At 37.7% G+C, this 22,723-nt stretch overlaps 1 protein-coding gene across 1 annotated transcript in view; it reads right to left on the bottom strand.

Annotated features, from left to right (window-relative positions):
* Positions 1–1,154: 1,154 nt before the first annotated feature.
* Positions 1,155–22,723, bottom strand: part of ACSS3 (acyl-CoA synthetase short chain family member 3) — an 87,519-nt gene continuing 65,950 nt past the window's right edge. The window contains exons 11-16 of the mRNA XM_027653768.1: positions 20,105–20,168; positions 7,857–7,938; positions 6,734–6,856; positions 2,445–2,544; positions 2,191–2,366; positions 1,155–1,915 (exon numbers count right to left, since the gene is read on the bottom strand). Of these exons, the coding sequence (XP_027509569.1) occupies positions 1,850–1,915; positions 2,191–2,366; positions 2,445–2,544; positions 6,734–6,856; positions 7,857–7,938; positions 20,105–20,168 (611 nt within the window). The 3' untranslated portion in view covers positions 1,155–1,849. The remainder of the gene's footprint in view (positions 1,916–2,190; positions 2,367–2,444; positions 2,545–6,733; positions 6,857–7,856; positions 7,939–20,104; positions 20,169–22,723) is intronic.

A 22,723-nucleotide genomic window follows, 5' to 3' on the forward strand; every position in this document is an offset into this window, starting at 1 on the left:
GACCTCGTTGCTGATGTTCTTTCTCCCCCTCCTCCCTCAGCCTCCTTCTGGATTATTTTAGCGCAGAATATCACAAAGTAAAACAATGCAAACACCACTGGCAGTGGTTGCAGTATCATATGAATACACGTTTCCTTGTAACACCCGCTCAGATTTTACAGAATTTCTTTTGCAGCCCACATTGCCACAGCCCACACTAAAATTCAGGGGATGGGGTTAAATGAGATATGTTGGGGAAAAGAATGAGCCAGATCTTGTGACCAAAGCTAAAGTTATTCTGCCCCAGAAGTACAGCACCGTTAGCAAAGCACCCTGCTGATTCTTAGAGCCATTAGCACTTACAGTCCAGTCTCTCACAACATGTTTTACCCTCTGTTCAGATTGAGATTTTCAACTAAATTGAATAACTGAGCGGAGGCGGCAGGGTTGGGGTGGGCTACCTTATACAATGATTTGGCAAAAAACAAGTACAGCACAGACTCAAACGAGGCTGTTTTATTATATGACTGTATGACCTGTTTCAACATGACTGGCTGTGCTGTATGCAGTCCCAAGTGAAAAAACACAGGAACATTTTACATAGTTCTTATGCAACTAGTAGAGCTCACCAATTCTACAAAAGATCACAGGCACAAGGCACCATCAGGGTATGGCTCACAGTAAGCAGCACCTATCTATCACCTTTTATGTCCTACATCAATCTGTTGGTTTATTTCATCACTTTACAGGGATACCATCCTTAATCCTATCCACCAGCACACAACAGTATTTCTGGACTCTTTTGAGGACCTCTCTTATATACCAACATCATCTGAATTTATGTATTGCTTATTGTTTCTTCCTCTGGAAAGCACTGCTGAGTTTGAGTAACTTCTCTGCTTTTAAACTTTTCTGTATATGTATATTTTTTAAAGCATTTTTACCTTTATTGTTCAATTAAAAACCATCAGCTTAAGAAGTATGTAGAGAGTGTATCCTCCATCCCCTGGCTTGTTAAGAACTTTGTAACTATTCTGAAATGGCCTATAAATTCCAGGATAAGCTGCTTAGTATCTGTATTTGCTAAATTTCTTGGTTATATATACCTCAGCAAAAGCACATTCTGGTTACCCTTATCATAAGGATATTTTTTTAACAAAAAAATTATCAGAAAATGCAAAGAGTAAATGCCTGCCTTTATTTAAAATCGTGTGTATTACTGAGCAGACAAATGAGGATTTTCACATATTTGAAAGCCAGAAATTATTTATCATTCTACAAAAAAGACATTTCAGAAAGTTATTGAGTAAAAAAATTATAGGAATCTAATTTATAGCAGAAAGTCTTAGGAAGAAAAAGAAATCAGTGGAATCAAGAAAATTAATTTTAAAATTTTTAATTTTAGAAAAATTTAAAAGATGTAAAGGCTTCTAATTTACAAGTGAGAACAATTTATGTCTTCAACAATTTTCACAATTAAATTCCTATTTATTGCTGTCCTCAGTTCATGACTTACTTTTTGTAAACTGTTGTATTCAAACTCAAGTTACTGGTCACATTATACAAAAACAGACTGAAATGAAAGGTTACATGACATCATACAGACTCCTCCCCTTTAAGACTATAGAAATGTATTAATTCTATGTGCAATTCTTAGCCATCTTAATAACCAGCATATATTCACAACATCCAGAGACTTTACTATGTGTCACTGGCTGTGACAAGATGGTAAAGAACACAGTAATGTTTCTGCAGTAAAAACATTTTGTTCCAAATCATGACTAGTTTTTAAAATGTGGTAATCTTAACAGACAGAAAGTCTCTTTGTACTTCTGTAATTAAAATGTTTGTTATTGATGTATTATCCCATTTAATTTTTCTTTAGCAGTTCTTCAATGTGTTTAAACACACTAGCATCTTCAATGGTTGGTGTTATCTGAAAAGGAAGAATATATAGAAGCATGTGAGAGTAGACAAAATTTCATTCAGAGATTCTTCTAAATCTAGCCTTCAAAAGCAATCAACAAAAAAGTATCTGGAAAGTTCTGGAGCATAAAAACCTTTTGGATACGTCACAGTAGAAATAAAATATAACATACTACCTTAAGTCATGGACCAGTTACAGAACAGTCAAGAGAATAAAAACCATAACGTTGTGCCTTCAGTTGTGCACGTGCACCTAATTCATTAAAGCACACATCTTCAACTTGCCTTGTATGGCTTTCCACTGACAAGTGCAGAAAGAGCCGAACGTGGTATCTTGCCAGAGCGTGTTTTTGGTAGCTGTTTCACAAACATCCCCTTCTGGAAAGCTGCTACAGGGCCAATGTTAGTTCGAACTCGCTCAACAATCTCGTTCAAAATCTTATTCTTTTCTGTCTTTATACCTGGTGAAGAAAGTCATATCCTTTACCTTTTCTGAGACTTTTGCAATCTTAGTGACATCAGTATCAGTGAGTTCTCACCTTGCCTCAGTACACACAGTGCAAACGGAACATGTCCTTTTAAAGGATCCTCCTGGCCCACAACAGCACAGTCTGCCACAGCGGGATGGAAGAGAATACACTGAGGGATAGAAAACAGAACTAAACTGAACTAATAATATAACAGATGGACATTCAGTGAAAAAATTCCACAGTCATGGACATTTAACATAGTTACTTCTTACATTTTGACAGCAAAAGGTATTTAGTCAGTACACCTGAGGATTCCAATTATATGTGTTGCAGATGTATATGAGTATACTTTCATACACACAGTTACATGTATTTCTCAAACAAACACAAGAAGTAAGAACTACGGAAGCACAAGACAAAAATCTAGAACAAACCAAAGGTAATTTCTCTGGGAGAGTATCGCATCTTTGTTTTTTTAGTGAGATCTCTGCTGGAACAAATAACAGTAGTCTAACATTACAATTAACATGGAGTTAAATGCGTGAATTGAGGACTAAAACTACAGAAGCACTCTTACTACAGAGCTATAAAGTCATATTGGTTTATTCTAACTCTTATCTTTTTTATTCTTTGCTGCTGTAAAGGCATAGTTTCAACCAAGGCGAAATACAGGCCTAGCCTCAGCTTGCAGCCAGCCTAGCTCAGCTCACTCTCTTGGAACCATTAGGTCTCAACCTCCTGAGACAAAAGAGGCAATTAAACCAGAGCCCACCTCCTTCCTAACACGTTACACAATAACACGTTGACAAAAATACTCCAAATTTTCATTTAGTTAAAAAAAGTAAGACATTCTCTCTTCCTTCCAATTAGCTAGTTGAGGTTCTCACTTCCTGGAAAACAGTCACCAAGATGTCTCAGTACGTACCAAGATTGTGTCACTAAGTCTGGGACAAAGCTGAGCTTAAGATGCCAGGAACTGTGAATCCTCTTCCAAAGTAACTGGCTATTTTCATGTAGCTATCAGTATGCCTTGGGGCATCTTGCTGTCAACAGTGCTTTCAGCACTTTTTAGTCCTCTGGACTGAACTACAAAGAGAACCTAAACATGACCCTACACAGAGGCCACATCATGTGACTGTGCATACAAGGGCTATGTTCTTGCTAATAACTGAACTTCACATACTGTGTTGCCAAAATCGAAGGCAATGGGATGACTAACTAAATTTTAAGAGAAAAGGCCTTTTTTTGGTTGTTTTTATTAAGTAGGAATCATTTCTACTGGCTACTCATACAATGGCATGTGAATGAGGAAGACAGGAAAAGTACAAAGAAGACAGAGAAAAAAACCTGAAGAAATGGAGAGCTGAATCACTGTTGTTCCAATTAACAAAAGGAAAACTGTTGTTGACCTGTTTGTGAAACCAATGGGGAAGGAACAATTCAAAGGGTTTCCTATAACCCATCCTCGAAACAGGGCATTACAGTCAGAAAGGAGAAACTGGCTCTATGTGCCATGGTCACTACACCAAGATACACTACAACATACACCAAGATCAAACTGTTTCTAGCACACTTTGTTTGTAAGTCGCTTCACGAACTATGATCCTAGAAATATCCCATGCTAGAAAAAGGGTAAATGGAAAACACTGACCTCAATAGTAGATGCATGGTCTATCAAAGTACAAAAGCATGAACATTTATGCACAGCTTTTGAAACTATATATTTTTTCACAGGATAGGATGTGCACAAGTAACATATAGAACAGAGGGCTGGGCTTACCCCAGAATTAGAAGGGCAGAGGAGTCTGCTAGATAAAAAGCTGAAGCTAAATATATACCTATACATTTGAATTCAGGTATAGCCTGCTTTTTACAGAAGTCATTGTAACCACACTGACAAATCATACAGGAATGAATTCTTACGCAACTCCAAATCTCTATGGTATTTCAATGCATCACATACACTTAATGCACTTTGGTCACTTCTAGGCCAAGCCTCAATAATGCATTTTTTTCCTGTTCTGACCTCTTGACCCTGGCCACAAAAACTTGAGAGCCATATATAACAACAACAACAACAAAAGGAAAGGGAAAAAAAAAGGAAAGGAAAGAAAATTCCAATGAATTATGGAAAAGTAGACAGTAAGGTCTACAACTATTGTTTTCCATAAGAACGCAGGAAAAAGGTTTGCAGTAACCACACATTACCATGAAATATCATAACTGCCTGCCAGGCACCAACAGAACCCCTAAGGTAGAGATTTAAGTATTGCCAGCTTGTTTTGTAGTAGCTTGTTTTGGCCATTCCAGACTGTCACTTATTCATAAGAATCTGACAGTTAGCTGGAATACTGCAGTTACTGTAGTATTTTTCCTCAGTCTATCCAAAACGCTATTAACTTTTCAAATGCTAACTTCAAATGACTGAAATTAGTAATTAGGAAATACTAAAAAAATTAGAAAGTACTAATTTGAAAATTATCAAACTTTGTAAAACAACTGAAAATAACAGAATTAGCACTAGACATTTAAAAATTGTTTAAAAGTAATAAAAAACTTGAAGTGAAATGGCTTTCCTGGAATGATCACTGTGCACAAGGATGGATGCAAAGGAAAGGGATTTCTCATGCTAAATTCCTCAATTTCAAGTCTGTTGCCTCAGATAGTCAAGATTCAATTTAGGTGTTTTTCAGAAAGGGGCAGGGAGGGACACCATAGATTTACAGACAAGAGTTAGATGGACCAAGACAAGCTGAGGCTACCATAATAGCTACCCTTCACTGACTGGCAAAGTAAACACAAACCTACTGCATTGCATAAACATGGAGCTCCAATGGTATTAACAGATACCTTAGACAAAGAAACTAATTATTTAGAACATAATAAAGCTGAAATACTTAGTCAAAGCATTAGCAAAAACTTGTTATGCTTGTAATGCAGCTATAATATAAATGCAGATAATATACTTGCTCACTTAATTAGATGGCGATTCAATACCTCTGTATTTACTGATCTTACTGAGAAACTAATTGTGGTATTCTTAATGCTTTCCCATTTAACTATGCTGTGCATACATTAACACCACTCTTGCTTTTTAGCTTTGTTCAAAAGGTGAATAGAAAAGCTTCTAGAATGTCAGAGTGATGAAACATTTTTATGTTTCTAGGGGAAAGACCTAACTAGCAGGCAGACAAACAGACACTGAGCTTGGTATGATGGATACAAAGGTAATACAACAGAGGACGTGATTCAATTTATCATTTGTTATAGTAGTTTCAGATTAAGGTTGAAGCAAAGAAACAATGTCCAGCTCAGACCCTGAGGGACTGAGATTCCCTGCTGCACTCTAGCAGGGCAATACAAAACCATGACTTTTAAGAGAAAGAGGCTTAAGCAGACTAAAAGCCACCTTTATGTGAGTCAGGGCAGCAGCTCGTTCAGCTCCCTCGCTGACCAGTTCTCAATGGATTGACTGTATTTATCTGAACTTGTTCACTTCTGTGTAATCAGAATTTCTTCTATTCTAAGTTTCCTAGCCTTTAAAAAACATAGTCGCTAGCCTAACAGACACTACAAACAGAAAAATTACTAGTTTTTGATTCAGTGAACAGTTAAATTCACAGTTCTTATAAGTGTATTTTTATCTTGTACATGCCCAGTACACCTTTTCCTATACTCCCTGAATAAGCAACTGATATGTCATCAGGGAAATTTGTAACTGGCAATCAATCACAGCAGTTCCAGAGAGGTGAGTGAACAATGATATGAAATTCAGACACTATTATGAACTGCACTATTTTCAACTTTTTTGAGTTGCATAGGTATGACATTAATGACTTTCAACTTAACAGCAGGTTTTTTTACAGTCATTTTCATTGTTCATTTAGCACTGCTCATACAGTAAGAGACAAAACAGCTGCCATGAAAATGTGAAGGAAAGTCTTCATCAAGAAATGTGAGTCTATGTGAAAAGAATTCAGCCAACACTGAGCACTATATTTTAGGAATGAAAGTTTCTACTCCTCAGTTAGTACAGTAGTTGGTGAAACTGCTTGGCATGCTGACTCTACATTATCTTAACATATTCCCAAACAAATACATTATCAGAGCTAAGAGCTACGCTTCCCATACATCTGTCTCATCAACCCCATGGTACAAACTGCTTATTACTGACTAAATTTATTATGTTCTGGAAAGCACCTTAATAGAATATGAAATAGGAAATGTTTTGGTTAAAAGTACCAATGGAAATGCAAACAAAAAGAGCAGAAATAAAATGAGAGATTTTGTGAGATTTTCAGTCTCAGCTTGTTCTATTCAACTTTCACTCTTCTATTTTCCTGTCAAGCAATGCTAACCTCTTCAATCGCACCTGCTGAAATTCTGTGTCCGGCAACATTGATCACATCATCAGCTCGAGACAGGACATATAAATAGCCATCTTCATCCATATAGCCAGCATCCATAGTATCATAATATCCCTAAATATGACACAATAAAAAATAAATTCAAAAAGAGTACTAGGAATACCCATGAATTTACCATGAAATCAACAACAACAACGACAACAAAAACAATCATCCCTTTTCCACATTAAATACGCTTTTGGTGCTTGAAAGATTTAATTCTGTAATATTTTTCACTATTTTTCCGTCATAATATGTCATGCAGCTCCCTTTCCATAAGGGTTTTGTAGACTTTGTTAATACAGAACAGAAGACAATAGATAAACCTGGATTTCCTTCCAACTCTGCTTACTTTGATTCCTGACAGCTTGGAGAAGGATGTTGCCTGGATCCACACAAGGAGAGTGGAACTGTTACAATATAATAACCAGTTGTCAGTTGTCCTAAAGATATTCCTGTTTGCTGTATTCAAACATACATCATCATCGTGAAGCAACTGCACACAGGAAATAATTTGCCTGACCAATTCACTCATTTACTTTTATTGATCCAAACCTTCCATTCTGAACATTTGTATAGGGCCAATCTAGTTATTTCTACAAGGAAAGGAGGAAGCCAATCCTTGGATAGTTCATCTGACAAGGAAACATAACTAACAAAGTAAGGAGCCTCCAATATATTTAGGTGCACAGTGGACAAGTGTGTAGTTTGGACTCATACCAAGCTAGCATGATTGCATGTCAACAGGATTAGTATATTTGAAGCTATCCTAGACTAAGGTCACAGGTTTATATGTTTTATTAGATCAAATGACATAAAATGACTTTTTGGCTCAGAAGCTTGAGGTTTACTTCTGTTTCAGATCTTAAAAAACCCACAGTATGTCTAAGGGCTTAAATTACAAATGAAAAAAGTTTTACCTTGAAATGCTTTTAATTGTATGCATATATATCAAAGATCTTAAATTAAATTAAGATATGAAAATTTATGATAAACTGTTATCCAGGTTAAATCTAGTATCATTCACTTCTGCAGAATTACTAAAAATGTATATAATTTATTTCATAATTCTTACTGGAAATTTTTGGAAATATAACTTCTGGAATGTTTCTTTATTTTCCCAAAGACCTGAGAATGCTCCAGGAGGCAAAGGCAACCTTAAATTGAAAAGAGCAGAGGGAAGTATTAACAAATACAGATATAACAAGTACAATTCATGCTCTCTATTCATACTTGATATTCAGATAAATAATCATTGTTTATACAATCAGAAAACAGTTCAGCTTAATAATATGCTGATAACATAAAAAGACCATATATTATTGTGAACATATGCATACAGCTCTGCACTGTATCCAGACCTTACCTTTTGTCTTACATAAGCATCTCAGTAAAATAATTTTTGATCTAGTAAACATCATATATTGCACTATAAATATGTTAACAATATTCAGCTTTCAACATTTCTAAGGATTAAGAATCTGTCAGAAATGTGTGCATATATGCTATGATACAGGCAATTTCATTATTATAGGTATCTTTTTCTCTAACGCCCATACACCACTCACATGTGCATAGACAGATGGATTATCAGATACACAAATCTTCCATTTCTATAAAAAGATGTAGCTCAAAGGACTTCAACCATGAGAATATGAATAAAAATGTTTTTCTTTTATATTGAAACTGTGCTCAATATTATTGGAAATACTGGAGGAGTTCTTTGAAAGGATATTGATAAAAGTCACTCGTAGAACTTTCTAAAATAACTGGACTTATTTTTATTTTTTTAAGAAGCAAAGCTGCAAAGTTCTGGTCTGCTTTATTTGTTGAGTTTTGAATGTACACTATACACCCCTTCATCAGTCAACAATATGGGCATGAGAAAATATGGGACATTTCACATACGTATCTGTCAGAAGAAGAGAAGCTGCAGAAGCCTCAGCTAACAAAGAAGCAGTTGTTTCTTCCTTCAAATCTCTGATAGGATTAAACACAGATTTCTTCAGCTGCCTAAGATATATATATATATTCAGGCATATCAACACAAGTTTTATCAAGTTTACCCCTAGTGACAGAGAGAGAATGATCATGCAAGCAAACATATTTATTTAGATAAAATCATAAACACCCCATACAGTTTTTACTAGCATATGCTTGCATTCCTAACTAGCAACTATTTATCTAGAGGTATTTTTTTTCTATTGATAGTGTCCCTGTGACACCTGAAGGCAACATCTCTAGCAGAAAAACACTTCTGTAGCATAGCAACACTGGTATCATTACAAGTCTCCAGTGATGTTTAGGACACAAGAACAGGTGCCACAAGCTCTGTGACATGGACATTTCTAACATTATATTTACAAAAAGAATAGTTATCTACCTATCTATATACACACTAATCCTAAGTATGGCATAAATATAAATATAAATATAATATAAAAGGTACAAACTACATTGAAAAGGTCATGTCATCCAGTAATGATTCAAATACCTGATTTTTTACAATCCTAGTTTTTTCAGCTTAATTCAGCTCAGTCAGCATAAAAGAATATACTGCTATAAATACTACTTTCTCTGAGGGCTCTGGCTCAACATGTCCCATAAATCACATTCCTTGAAAGTATGGTTAAGAAAGTATGGCCAGAAATGCCAAGACACTTCCCAGGTAGTCATGCAGGGTTCAGGAGGGCGGGTTGGCTTCTGCTCATCTGGAAGGAAATTCACTGCCTTATTTTAAGCTTTTCAATCTTAGTAAGCATCTCTGTGATATACAAACATTACCTACAGAGTGTTTGCTTTGAAAAAAAAAAGATTAGAAAAACAAAATATTGATCGTGGTCTTTATGTATTTATGAGTTTAAAAGAAAAAAATCTCTTGCTTAGATTCAAGAAAAATCACTAAAGAATGGCAGTTACTATGGTTGTTGCCTGGTTGCTAATAGCACAGCAATTCATAACAGCCTCAGCCATGGCAAATTTTGCACTTTAAATTCATTTAGCAGTCTGAAACATCCTTATGATGGAAGAGAAAGGACAACTCATAATGATAAAGTCCTCAATTTCCCCATAGCTCTACTCAGTACTTTGCAGTTAGTCATTCAATAGAAAAAAACCCAATTTTACTGCTGAAATCAGAAAAGCATTTTCCTTTTTGTAATGGTTCAGAAATCTAAACAGTGAAGTGTGTAACATATCACCAAAAATTAAATGCTTGCTCCTACCTTTTCATTTTGTTCTGTTTGTTCAGATTTTTATTTTCCTGGAGGGATGGGGGAGTGGGTAGAGAAGGGCGGGGAGTGTCTCATGTTTGATTGTGGGTTTTTTCTTTGGTTTGTGGGGGTTTTTTTAGGTAAATTGCATTGATAAGTACATCCACATATTTCCTGAGTCGGTGGAAAACAGATTGCTAAACTAGTGGCTACCACAGGTATCTCTATAGTACATATCATAGCACAATACAGCAACACCTGAAAATGTGCTTCCACAGCTTTCTGTGAAAGATTACTTGCAATTAAGACCCCATTCACCCTCTAAGCAATAAGTGAATGCCATCATCCATGTGTCCATCTTCCAGGCAAAATAATTCCAGAGCAATGGGCATGTACAATTCCTTAATGAGAGTAAAGCTCTTAGCATCATGACTGACTAGAATTTCTAGTTTCTGTGAAAACACAAATAATTATTAAAATTAATAAAGGCAGAATTCAGTTTGCCAAAACATAATTACATGTATTGGAATTTTGTCAGGACATTAGAACTAAAACGTCCAGAGCCAAAAATACTTCCAACCCACTGCTGTCAAGGAGAAGCCTGCCATAAATTCCAAAGGGAGCAGAACTGGATCACAATTACATGCAGGGAGCCAGAAGAGATAAAATGAGGCAGTCAGAAAATAACAGCAACCAAAAGCAAACATCCCTTCCCTTCTCAACCTCTCCACACAAAAAAAGGAACATTTTGGGATGTCTGGTTTCACAGAATCACAGACTCAATTAGGTTGCAAAAGACCTCTGAGATCACTGAGTCCAACCTATGACCTAGCACCACCATGCAAACTCAATCATGACACTAAATGCCACATCCAGTGTTTCATTAAACACTTCCAGGGACAGTGACTCCACCACATCCCTGGGCAGTCCATTCTAACGCCTATTCACTCTTTCAGTGAAGAACTTCTCTCTAATGTCCAACCTAAACCTCCCCTGGTGCAGTTAAGGACTGTGTCCTCTTTTCCTATTGCTGGTTGCCCCGGAGAAGAGGCCAACCGCCACCCGGTTACAGCCTCCTTTCAGGTAGTTGTAGAGACCAATAAGGTCTCCATAATAAGGTCTCCCTTGAGCCTCGTTTTCTCCAGGCTAAACAACCCCAGCTCCCTCAGCTGCTCCTCATAGGACTTGTGCTCCAGACCCTTCACCAGCCTCGATGCCCTTCTCTGGACCCACTCCAGCAACAATTTGTGTCTGTTCTTCCTAGGAAATATAACACACGTCTACAAGAATTCAATATTTAAAAACTGTTGCCTCTTTGACCAAACACTGAGTTGATACTCAAGACCCTTTGGGATTATTTTTACTAAGAGTGTATATTACCAAAAAATTCCAGGTACGTATAAGTAAGCGTGATTGCCCCACAGATGGTCCTGCTTTCCATTCACAAGGGAGAGGATCACAGAAGATTAAGACAGAAGGGAATATATTCCTTCATTATGACTTCCACAATATACAAAGAAGTTGCTTTGCAAGGTTTTCTTTTGGGACACATTCACTGTATTTCCCTAGCTATCTGTTAACTCTCTCTCACCCTGCATGCCAAGCCACAAAGCAGCCAGTGTTGAGCCTTTGCATCTGGTATCAGTTTGAAGATGAACCCTCCCTTACACTAGTCTTGCTTTGGTTTTCCATATGGTCCTAACTCTGGTAGCATCTTCTGTCTTATAATTACTTCTTCCTTCTGCAGAAGACAGTCAAAAGCTTCAACAAATATAAATTCAAGCTTGCTACTTTTTCTAAAACATGAATATGTTTAGCAGCTATATTGGATCAGGCTAACTAGAGTCAACTCATCCCATTTAACTAGCAAAGAAGAGGCACAGTTTCAAATCCAAGTGGAGCTTCAAGCCCAAATTCTACACTGAGATAAATAAAAACATGTGAATGAAAAAGTTTACCTTTGGATTTCAAACCTCAAAGAGGATGTATAGGTCTGAATTTTGATCTCACTTGTGCCAGTTTTTCACCAGTACAATTACAGCAGTACAATTATGTCACTCTCCATTTACTCCTGTGAAATCAAGATTAAAACTGTAGAACTATAAGAACATAGATCCAGGCCCATTTCTCATTTCAAGGTTGAATACATTTAGAACAGCATTAGGAAAACCAGGTTAACTCTGTAAATTAATGATGTAAAATATACGGGTTCGTTTACCAAAAATTTACTCTGGTTACACTTTACAAAGATAAGGAAATAATTTCATTATAAATTCGAGAAACTAAGACACAGATAAGCTCAACAGTATCACAAAAAATCCTCTGAAGTACTTTAACAGAAACTGTTTTCTGTTAGAGAATTTTAAATTATAATCATTACTTGTTTTTTAAGCATTGTTTCAAAATTCATTTAGTTTTCATACAACAGTGGCTAACCTTTCACAGAACAGTCCACCCTTCAGCTTAGCCCAAGACAATCTGACTCCCATGTATCACACCCTTTCAAAATGCTACTCATCAAAATGGTGTAAGATTCCACGTTAATGGAACCAAACAATTATAGACAGAGCACTCCAAAAATAATTTACACAGAAAATCAGATTTCTGGAAGTACAAATGAAAGTCAAAAAACTACTCAAAAGGTTACCGTGCTGATATTCAGAAAAGACAACCTTTTATTTTATGGTAGACAATGACACAGGCTGTTCATTATAGCCAGTCAAAGCAAGTATAAGTCACTGCTAAATGAGTCTGGGCTTGTGAATGCAACTAGATCATCCTAACTGGCAGGTATAATTATTACTCAGCTTTTATGTAGTGCTGTGCATAAACATCACTTTTATAGAAATTTTTGATTGCAAGTTTGAAAGGCATCTGGAAGGTTTTTCAGACACCAGCAATAACAGCACATGAAGAATGGTGCAGAAGAGTAGAGGATCTCAAATGTTCCAGTCTGCGTGAAATACTAGTTAGCTGAAAGGGATCACAAAAGTAGTTGGTCTCAGTGTGGATTTTGCAGAAAAAAAATAGAAAAAATACAGTTTAGTGGGCAAGAGAGAAAGCCATCAAAAACTAGTGGAAGTGGCTGGAAAAAGCTCAAAATAAAGAAAGTTCAAATGGTATGTACTCAGCCAGAGATTTGCTAGACAACCCATCTTTGGACAAACTGCTCTCACATTGGAAGTCTTACTTATTGTTTTACTTGTAAAGGAAAAAGACAGAGCTGATAAACATGTAGAAGGCTGTCAGAAAGAGAAATCTTTTTCTTTTGCAGATTCTTTATCTGAACTGACCTGCCATGGCCCGAGGGGGGATGGTGCCGTGACACAGCACAGATGAGTTCAGGAAACAAGGTAGGGTGCAGATGGAATGCTTTATTGAGGCGTGCACAGGACTTTTTATCAGTTCAGGCTGGGAAAGGGCCAGAACATGGGGTGGAGCATGAGACAGACAAACAGGGGAACAAATCGGGATAGGGGTAGAGGCAAAAGGGGGAGGAACGTGGAAGGGGCGAATAGGAGCTGTCTCCTCTCTGCAGCTTCTTCAGCCAATCAGCGAAGGGAGCGGGGAAGCAGGGAGCAGGAAAACTCGTGGCAAGCCCGGGCATGTCCAGGCTGTGCACTGTGTAATGTGAATACAATGAAACCACATAATAACAGTAAAGTCCATATAATAAAGTCTTGTCAATTGCTGTATGTCTTTCTCCACGCCTGGAACCTCCCCCATCCTGAATCTTGCTCCTTCACACTGACCTCCCATACAGCACAGGCTAAAAGATGCCATCTACTAAATCCTGCCTGAACCCCACAATTTTTAAAACAGATATCTAGGCTTGACCTAGAAAATGTAAAAGTAAACCACCACACTCCCAAGAATTTGTTCCAATGGTTTAATACCTTCACTGTTAAAATGGTGTTTTATTTCTCATCTGAATACATCTAGCTTGAGCTTCTGATCTCTTTATGCTAGATTAAATAGCCATCTCTCAGAGATGTTTCTGTCCTCTGGGATTTCTTGGCCTTGACAAAGTTACTGTTTTACTGATCTTGGATGAACCACATACCACAGCTTTTCATACCACAAGCATTCCAGTACTATAATTCATATTTTCCCTAAAATCCAGTCACTTTCTCAATAGCCTTTTGCAATACAGACATAAGAATCGAACACAATGCATAAACAGATTTATTAACATCATATCCACAGACAGTAATGTCGGCTCCTTTTCAGCTTCCCTATTGAATAACAAGGAATCATATTACCTGCTTAGTTACAGTAGCAGCTACCTTTCATTCAAAGATCTTGTGTATTCAGAGGTTCATCCACTGTAACATAAAAAAGCCCTTTGAAAGATACTGCTTTCTAGGGTTCTTCATCTTATAAATCTAGCAAATTTTCACTTGGCATAGCAGTATAGCCTTTACTTACAAGAACATATTGCCATTGCCTCCTGGTCTCCCTTTCTTCCTGGGCAGCAGGAGAATACAAACAAGAGCTGTGACCTTTCTCATAGGCATATCCCAAGTTAGAATGCCCAAATATTGACCCATCAATTCTTACAAGATTTTTCTTTATTTTTTTAAATGGTATACCAAGGTACTACAGTGTGCTGCAAGAGCACATCTTTTTCTTTCCCTTTTGTTTCATTTAAGCTCTCTTGCTTAGCATTGTTGCGCATTTTAAGAATTACATTCCTGGCCTCAGGGTGCTTCAGACTTCCCCATCGATACTGATTTTTTTTTTGTTAATGTATTGCAAGAAATACTGAATGAGTAAGCTTTTTATTGAACATTTATTTGCTCGCTAAATACCATATAAAGATTGAATACCATACCACAAATAGGGAAACTGTAAGTGGGTTGCTTACCTCTGAACATCATCTCTTCCACTAAAGGATATTCACTTTAAGGTATTTGCTTCAAAAGTACTATCATGTTTCTGTTTGGCTAACTTAAAATCTATAATCATAAGAAGCTGCAAATTTATCATTATAATTTCTTTATAAATATTGACTATTAAAATGTATCATATTATTTTTAAATACTTTACATTTTTACAGTACTGTACATAAAGTTATGCATGATTTTACTCTATGTAATGGAGTAATCATTTGAATAATTCTAACTCTTGATAGAACATTTTATTTTTCTTCCTCTTCCTCCAGTAATCTCAAATTCACAAAAAGAAATCCATAACATTAATACAGAGCCTCTCACACAGTCACTATTCTTAAATGCAATCTAATCAATGCAACCAAAGCATTTCAGAATCACTGCACGACGTAACTACATTGTCTCACCTCCTGCTAAATATGGAACATATTTACATGATTCTGTGCAGTGGAGATCAGTAAAGCAAACTTGCAAATATTTATCCTGCATTCCTCCATTATTATGGCACAAAATTAACTATATGAACACGAGAGGAAGTGTAACTAGGGTCTAGCAGGAAATTTACTGACAGTACCTACTCTATGGACAGAATGAACACAAGGCAAATGTAGTCCTATTGCTGTGGATGAATATAAAGAATAATGCTAGCTAATGAGACGCTGCTGACAACTGCTTCAAAAAATAACGGGTTTGTGATCTTTACAAGAGCAAAACTGAGTTTCCCACTGCACTGGAATTTAAATGGGATTTCTCTTTGTTAACATTCCTTATAAGAACAGACAACTTGGAAAATTCTCATGGCTTATCATAATTACATGCACACACATACACATTTTCAAGTGTGTACAAATTACAGGCAGGCCAGAAAACTGCAAGCAGAACTGCGTCACCAAACCAGACTGGTCTTGCTAATGGAAATGGAGGTAATTCCTACTATCATTTTCACTTCAGAATAAATTCTCAGAATCTTTCATGTCCAAAATTCTACCTCAAAAAGGTACATATATAAATTTAAAAACAACTCATACAAGCCCATCCTCATGAGCTGCAGTCATCTTCATTTTCCCTTGTCTTTCCATCATCAGTGTTGTGATGCTGCTTTCGATTACTTTATTCTGAAAGACTTCAGAAATCAAAAATATCACTGCATCATCCAGATGCAATGATGATGACATGTCCCTAGGGTGACAAACACTGCTAGTAACAAGAATCATTCCCACTATATTTAAGGGGTCTGTACATATAGAAGACTGCTGAAGAAAGAAAAGGTTTCTTTGGAGGAGGCCTTTCTGGCTTAACTATGATCTGAGTGGCTGTCACGCCTGTTATTTTGTTTCCTTTCCTTTCCTCCTGAAGGTGCTGTAGGATATGGAGCAGTGTTTGGTAGGCAGTGGCTAGGGCCCAGCATGTCACAGTAAGCTGCCTTTCTCTGGAGCTGCCACAGCATTTTTCCTTCACAAATCTTATCACTTTAACAGGGTCCTAAAGTTCTTCAGGGATGAACTTCCAAACCATCGGAGAAGTTCTCCAAAAACTGGCCCATGTCCTCCCACATGCCATGCCACTCAAGGTTATCCACCCCTGGGGCAGGCCTCTGGGAAACTTCCCTAAATATCGTGGTCCTGTCTTCAAACATGAGGTAGACCACACTGAGGAAACCTGAAAGACATAGCAACAAAATTATGCTATCCCTAGCATCCAGAGGGAATTCAAATTTTTTCAAAATCTGTTGTAGCAGACCTCAATGAGAAAGGAGTGAAAGGCTGGGAAAAATCATCCCCTCCCTCTCCCCCATGGGTTGGGTGCCATTATCAATAAACCCTCAGAGAAGCAATCCAGGGCACAACCCTGTATACACATTCCAAATAAAACTCATGGTCTTTGAAGTTACCACATTATAAACCAATGTCATGCAACAGTATATCAACACAGGTATCTTGGTTCTTTTCCCTGCTTTGAAAAAGAGCACTGTGTTGGGCAAACAGTTCCACATATGTGAACATACATACAGGGTTAGGTGCCACACCGACACGAGTAGATTGATCTTCATGATGGCCAGGGGTTCTATACCCAATACACAAATGAGTTGTTCAAAACTTATTTTTTCACTTCTCTTTCTCAAGCCCCATGTTGGGAAAGCTCAATTTTGACTTGGTTTAAAGACAACTAAGGGGATGGGAACTCAAATATAATGAGCTCCCTCCCCTTTTTATTCAACTTCCCCAATACAGAGAGACAAAAAAATGAAAGGAAGTTATAAGTGGAAAAATAACAGTTTACTAACAAGGAAAAATAGCAGCACCATAAAGATACAAGGGAAACAGCTTACCCACAAAAAAGAGAAATCACTGTGTCACGTGGTCCCCCAGGAACAGAGGGGAAAAAGAATGGCAGAGGGTCCTCCTCGCCAACCACCCCTGTCTGCCCAATCAAACAATAGGAAAACAATGGGGTAAAAGCAAAAACCCAGGAAAACTGCACTGCTCACAAGGAGCCACACTACCAAACTGGCCACTCCATGCCACTTAATTAGGTTCAGGTCTTGACTGCAGTGGTAGTATCAGTTCAGAATCTCTACATTCCTTGCCGCGTGTTGTCGCGCTTGACTTGGCTGGGCTGTGGGCTGTAGGGATTCGTTTCACTTTTGCTCCCTCCGATTCAGTGGTCCCGGCACTGGCACGGGTTCTGGCATGGGCAGTGGTTCCACACAGTGAACAAGTGGCAGGTGAGCGGGTGGTGCCAGCACTCCAGCAGCGGGTGAGCGGCAGCCCGGTGGCGGGCGAGCGGTGAGCGAGCGGCAGTGGTGCTCTGTGGCAGCAGTGTGGATGCTGCAGTCCTGGTGGGCTGTGACAGTGTGTGAGTGACAGCAGTCCAGAGCAGCGGTGGCTCAGGGGTGTCAGCAGCTCCTGGTTTGGCTGCTGTCCCTGTGAGGCAAGGACAGCTTCCAGCAGCGGTTGAGACCCCGGAACAATTTTTTACTCATAGATAAACACCCCCCACCAAACTCCTCACACCGTGCTATGGGATAGCCCCCTTCAGATGATGCAATGGTATCAATATTTATCATTATGACTCCCTCCCCTGGCTTGTAACCATGACACATTTAGATAAATGCCTAAATGTGGGGCCATAATAGAGAAGGTAAAGTCTGAGTTTAGGAGTTTGACAGTAACTCCAAACAGGATCTTCTAATATAGCAACATCACTCCTAACAGGCAGTTAAAGACAGCAAGGACTCAGAAACATATGCACACATCTTCCAACATTGACTATCAGTATATATAATTAAAATTGTTTGGCAGAGTTGCTAAAGATGGAGTTTGTTCCACTTCTCTTTTGGTAGACAAGACTAAGCACCTATCCTAAGCAAACTGCAGTCACTGGAGAGGCATCAGCACACCTGGAAGACAATTTATTCCATCCTAGCTGAATACCTAAGACAGCTAGGATCACTTGTCTTACAAAAATACCTTTCTCTCTCTCCACTGACTACAAGCCTATGTTTTATTACAGCTTCAGGCACTACAGAGGTGAGAACTTTGAAAGATAACTTTCCACTCTGACCTGAGTTACAAATACTTCCAACTACAGTCTATAAAAGGTTGGAGCAATTTCAATTATTTTTGCTCTGTAATGGAATGCATGCACATACTTGACAATGTAATGAATGCACAATTTTACATGTGTCACAAGAAAACTACATCTAACTATGAGTCTGCTGATTCAGGGACGATCATGTGTGCCCTTAAAGCCATGCCTGTGTATTTGTTGACTCAGCCAAAGATGCTGAGATTTAGGCAGGGTATAGACTTCATCCTGAAAATACACAGTACAGTAACTTCATGTGATACTACTTCAGCCTCCACAGTGGTCTAGTTACATTAGATTAGTAGTGCAGCTGAGCAAAAAACCTCCATACCTCAGCAACTTCACCTCCCATGCCAGCCCACCCACACTGTTAATGCTGCACATCTGCAGCACAGTCCAGTGCCTGCAGCTCTTATGTCTCTCATCCCCAGCTCATGTGCCTGTTGCCTCAATCCTCAGCTAACGTCGCTAACAATTCATCACAATCAGTACATCTGTCCCAATGTTTCAGCTTTTGACAAATTTTCAGTTCACTGAAGGTTAATGCTAGTCTTTATATTTCCTTTCATTAATCTAAGCAAGCAGTGAAGACTCTGAACTATTGCAACTCTCCAGAAATTTACCACAGAAAAAACAGATGAATGCATTTCCTTTTCTACTTCTATTTGCTGGCAGTTAGGAAGTGTTCAGAGCTGAAGTATTTTCTGTGACTGAAAACAGAGGTGGTTACAGCTACCACACTCATCACAAAGCAGGTACCTGTCTGAGGAAGATGCCATTTGCCTAAAAGCTGTGAAACATCCAGAATACAGAGTTGTCATGGGCTGTGGGGAGCAGCAGCCTGTCGAGTGTTACAGGAATAAGGAAAGGTTCTGGCAACAGTTGAAAAGGCAGAAGGCATAATAAATGTAACTGATGTTCACTGTGCTAAGAGAAGTGCCAAGAAAGGTGTACTTTCAAAAAGAATATTAAAGCTTATGGAAGTCATCTGACATGAGTCTGGTAAACGGTACTAAAAATCACCTACATGATGCACAGTGGGTTTTTCTTATTTCTTTTTTTTTTGCTTAGTCCTGTCCTGTATGTATTTTGTCCAAGTACCACTACAAACTAACACTGTTTCATGCAAAGCACACAGAAAGACATCTTTCTTTTTTTTTACAGCAAACAGAAAATATATGTTCTTCCTCTAAGAATGTGCATCAATTGGGATTAGGAAATAGCGAAAGAAGAGGCAGCATCACAACTGTAAGCCAAAGCATGTCAGCCTGCACTGCTGTACTATTGCACTAAAGTGGAAGATAAAAGAATGAAGGGAGTGATTCAGTATGTTGCTCATACATCACAGCAGGAAGGCTTCATCCTATGTCAACAGGCTGGCAATTATGAAAATGGTAAACTCTGCTGTAGTCTAAGAAAAAAAGCCAGCAATCCACCCTCATTCACTCACACAGTTTCATCTGCAACTCTTCAATATCACAGGACAGTCTTGTATCCATATCAGAGACAAACACGCTTTTCAATCCTCATTACTTCAATCATTGTGCTTTATATATATATAAACTTTAGTCAAAAGACAATCAAGCCAGGTAAGAAGTTTCCCTTAACTGTAAGATACTTATTTTTCTTACTTTACCACAATATTTCCCAGTGTCTTGGCCTTCACTGGTTCTTTATTTTCATCCAGAATCATCACTGTAAAAAAAGTAATATAGGAAGAAAACTCAAGTTTAGTAGTGTCATTTTAGGTGGAGGAAAGTGTCTAGAGGGATATCAATTTATGTCACACTTCAGAGTGGTAATACACCAAACAACAAAAGGAATTAAGTAATTTGGGAGTGCCAAACTGGATAATCTTATGGCCTTATTAACATTCAGCCTTAAGCACAAAAAGCACAAATACTCACGCTTTGGTAGCAGAAATAGGGAAACAAAGTCTCAAAAGGGAAAAACAGAGAACTGAAATTTAAAAGCAACCTTCATACTGGAAAATCTAAACTTCCAAATAGCAAAAGACCATTAAGATACACAACAAATATACAGAAAAACTATGTGGGTAACGTGAGCAAGAAATAACAACTTAGATTACTGCAGGTTAACCCAGTTAATGTGAGAAATACTATTGGCAGTAAATAAGTACACCTGCTTTTCAAAGGCTCTCAGGAGTCTCAGAAAGATGCTCCCCAGCTAACAAGGTTATTGCAGTCTAGCACAAAGCCATAAAGTACCTTGTGAACTACCCAAATCTGCAGAGCAGGGAAATGCTCAAGTACAGCACAGAATCCAGACCTTCAAGTTAAGCCTTTTCCCTGGATGACACTGGCCCACCACCTTCAGTGAAAGCAACATATCCTGATACTGAAATTTCTGAGGAAAAACACCTGAAATAGACTCTTCTGTGCAGTCATCTGGGGGATGAAGCTACTGCAACCACCCATTCCATCTAAAGGTGTGGGCATAAGAAAGGAATGACAAATACCAACTTGGCCTCTGATAAATGAAGTTAAATAAAGTGAAGCAACTAAACCATAGAAGAACAGGAGGGAAGATTCTGTCAGATTGGGCTTATTAGGATTTAAAAACATGCCTTTTGAAGCTTCCCCAAGCAAAGAAAGCAATGTTCATCTGAATCTAAATTACTACAAATAATCTTACACTCTATATTAAAAGGTCACAGAGGAAATGGGAAAAGAAAATTACAGACTTCTGACTAAAACTCTGCTAAGGCTCGTATGAGTAATATCATATTCTATCTGTCCAAACAATGCCAACATTTACTACTTCTGGCTGACCCTGTTCCTTCAAAGAAGACGGTCATTTTTAAGTAATTAAAGAGAGCCTGCTGAAAGCAATGGCTCAGCACATAGACACAAGCAAGTACACAAGGCCAGTTTTACAAATCAGTATCTTGGTGTAACTGGGACAGGAAATCAAAAGGATGAATAAGGATGACTGGACACATAGAAGACACTTAGGAAAATCATCAAGAACAGCATAAGCAAAACCCATTCATAATCTGCAAACACGTTTTGTATTTATTTATTGTTAGATGGTCTAAGAACATGGTAGATTTGTTCATGTTAGATTTGGAGAATTTAGGCTCAGAACACACCATGAAAAGATCCACCCATATGTAGTTTTCAATGTTTTCTCTCCTATTTTTATGATATTAGAGTAAAATATAATCGTCTTTTTGTAACTGATTCATCAAGGAACTAATCTCAGTCTTCAGTCTCCTCCTTGCAAGCTGCTTATTTCAATGTAGACAAATCTGGAGAACAGAGATACTATACTGTTCACTCCTGAATTACTGAAGAACTGACTTATTTCTTCAAAATGTGGAACTTGTTTCAGTCTGAAAATGCAATGAAATTGTCTGGAGAGGATTCAAGTAGATCGAAGGAAAATCACAACAAAATCTCTGATTTAAGGCAACAGACCTAGAAATTAACATGGTATCCTGAATGCCTTATAAACGTCATTTGTGTCACTGCACTTTGATATCATAACTCTTACTCTCTGTGTTCTTAAAAATCAGCAAAGAATCAGTTTACTTTTAGCAATATGTAATAGGAAAGAATTTGTCTGTGTTAAAAAAAAGTAGATCTTGTAACTTTGTATTTATATTGCAGCATAAATACAACACAACTTACCAACCATTAAGAGCTGCATGTATAATCTAAGAATACAGAATCTATCACCTAAATGGTTTAAATATCCTCTCTAATTAATACAGTAACAGCAGGAAAATGCAGTGGCCAGTATAGAGTAATTTCAAAAATCAGTATTTTACGAATGGCTGCATTACAGGACATAATTGGTCAAAGACTGAAAGAGGTAAAGTTATACCATAAATCTTTAGTCACTTTTAGTGCTCATTTTTTGTTTCCCTTATAAGGTATGCTAAAGACATTGCCTTCATTCCACTTCAAGAAATTCTTTAATTACACTAGTCCCAATGCTCCAAAATATGCATTGGAAATTTTTAAATTCCTGCTACTCATATTTCTTTCTCATCCTGACTATCATCTGATAGTATGCATGATGCAACTACATTCTTCCACTCTTTCCGATTTGTTACAACTCTGGACTAACTCATTGGCATTGTTTTAAAGTTGTTTTTAAGCTACTGCTTGTCCTCATGCCATAACTGTAAATGCCAAAACCAAGAGCTGCTGAAAATGTTCTATTTTCTTTAATGCTCACTACCAATTATATGTATTAGAAGAAAAAAACAGCTTAGCTCCTGT

Source organism: Corapipo altera, unplaced genomic scaffold (assembly GCF_003945725.1).
Source record: "Corapipo altera isolate COAL_440 unplaced genomic scaffold, ASM394572v1 1, whole genome shotgun sequence".
Lineage (NCBI taxonomy): Eukaryota > Metazoa > Chordata > Aves > Passeriformes > Pipridae > Corapipo > Corapipo altera.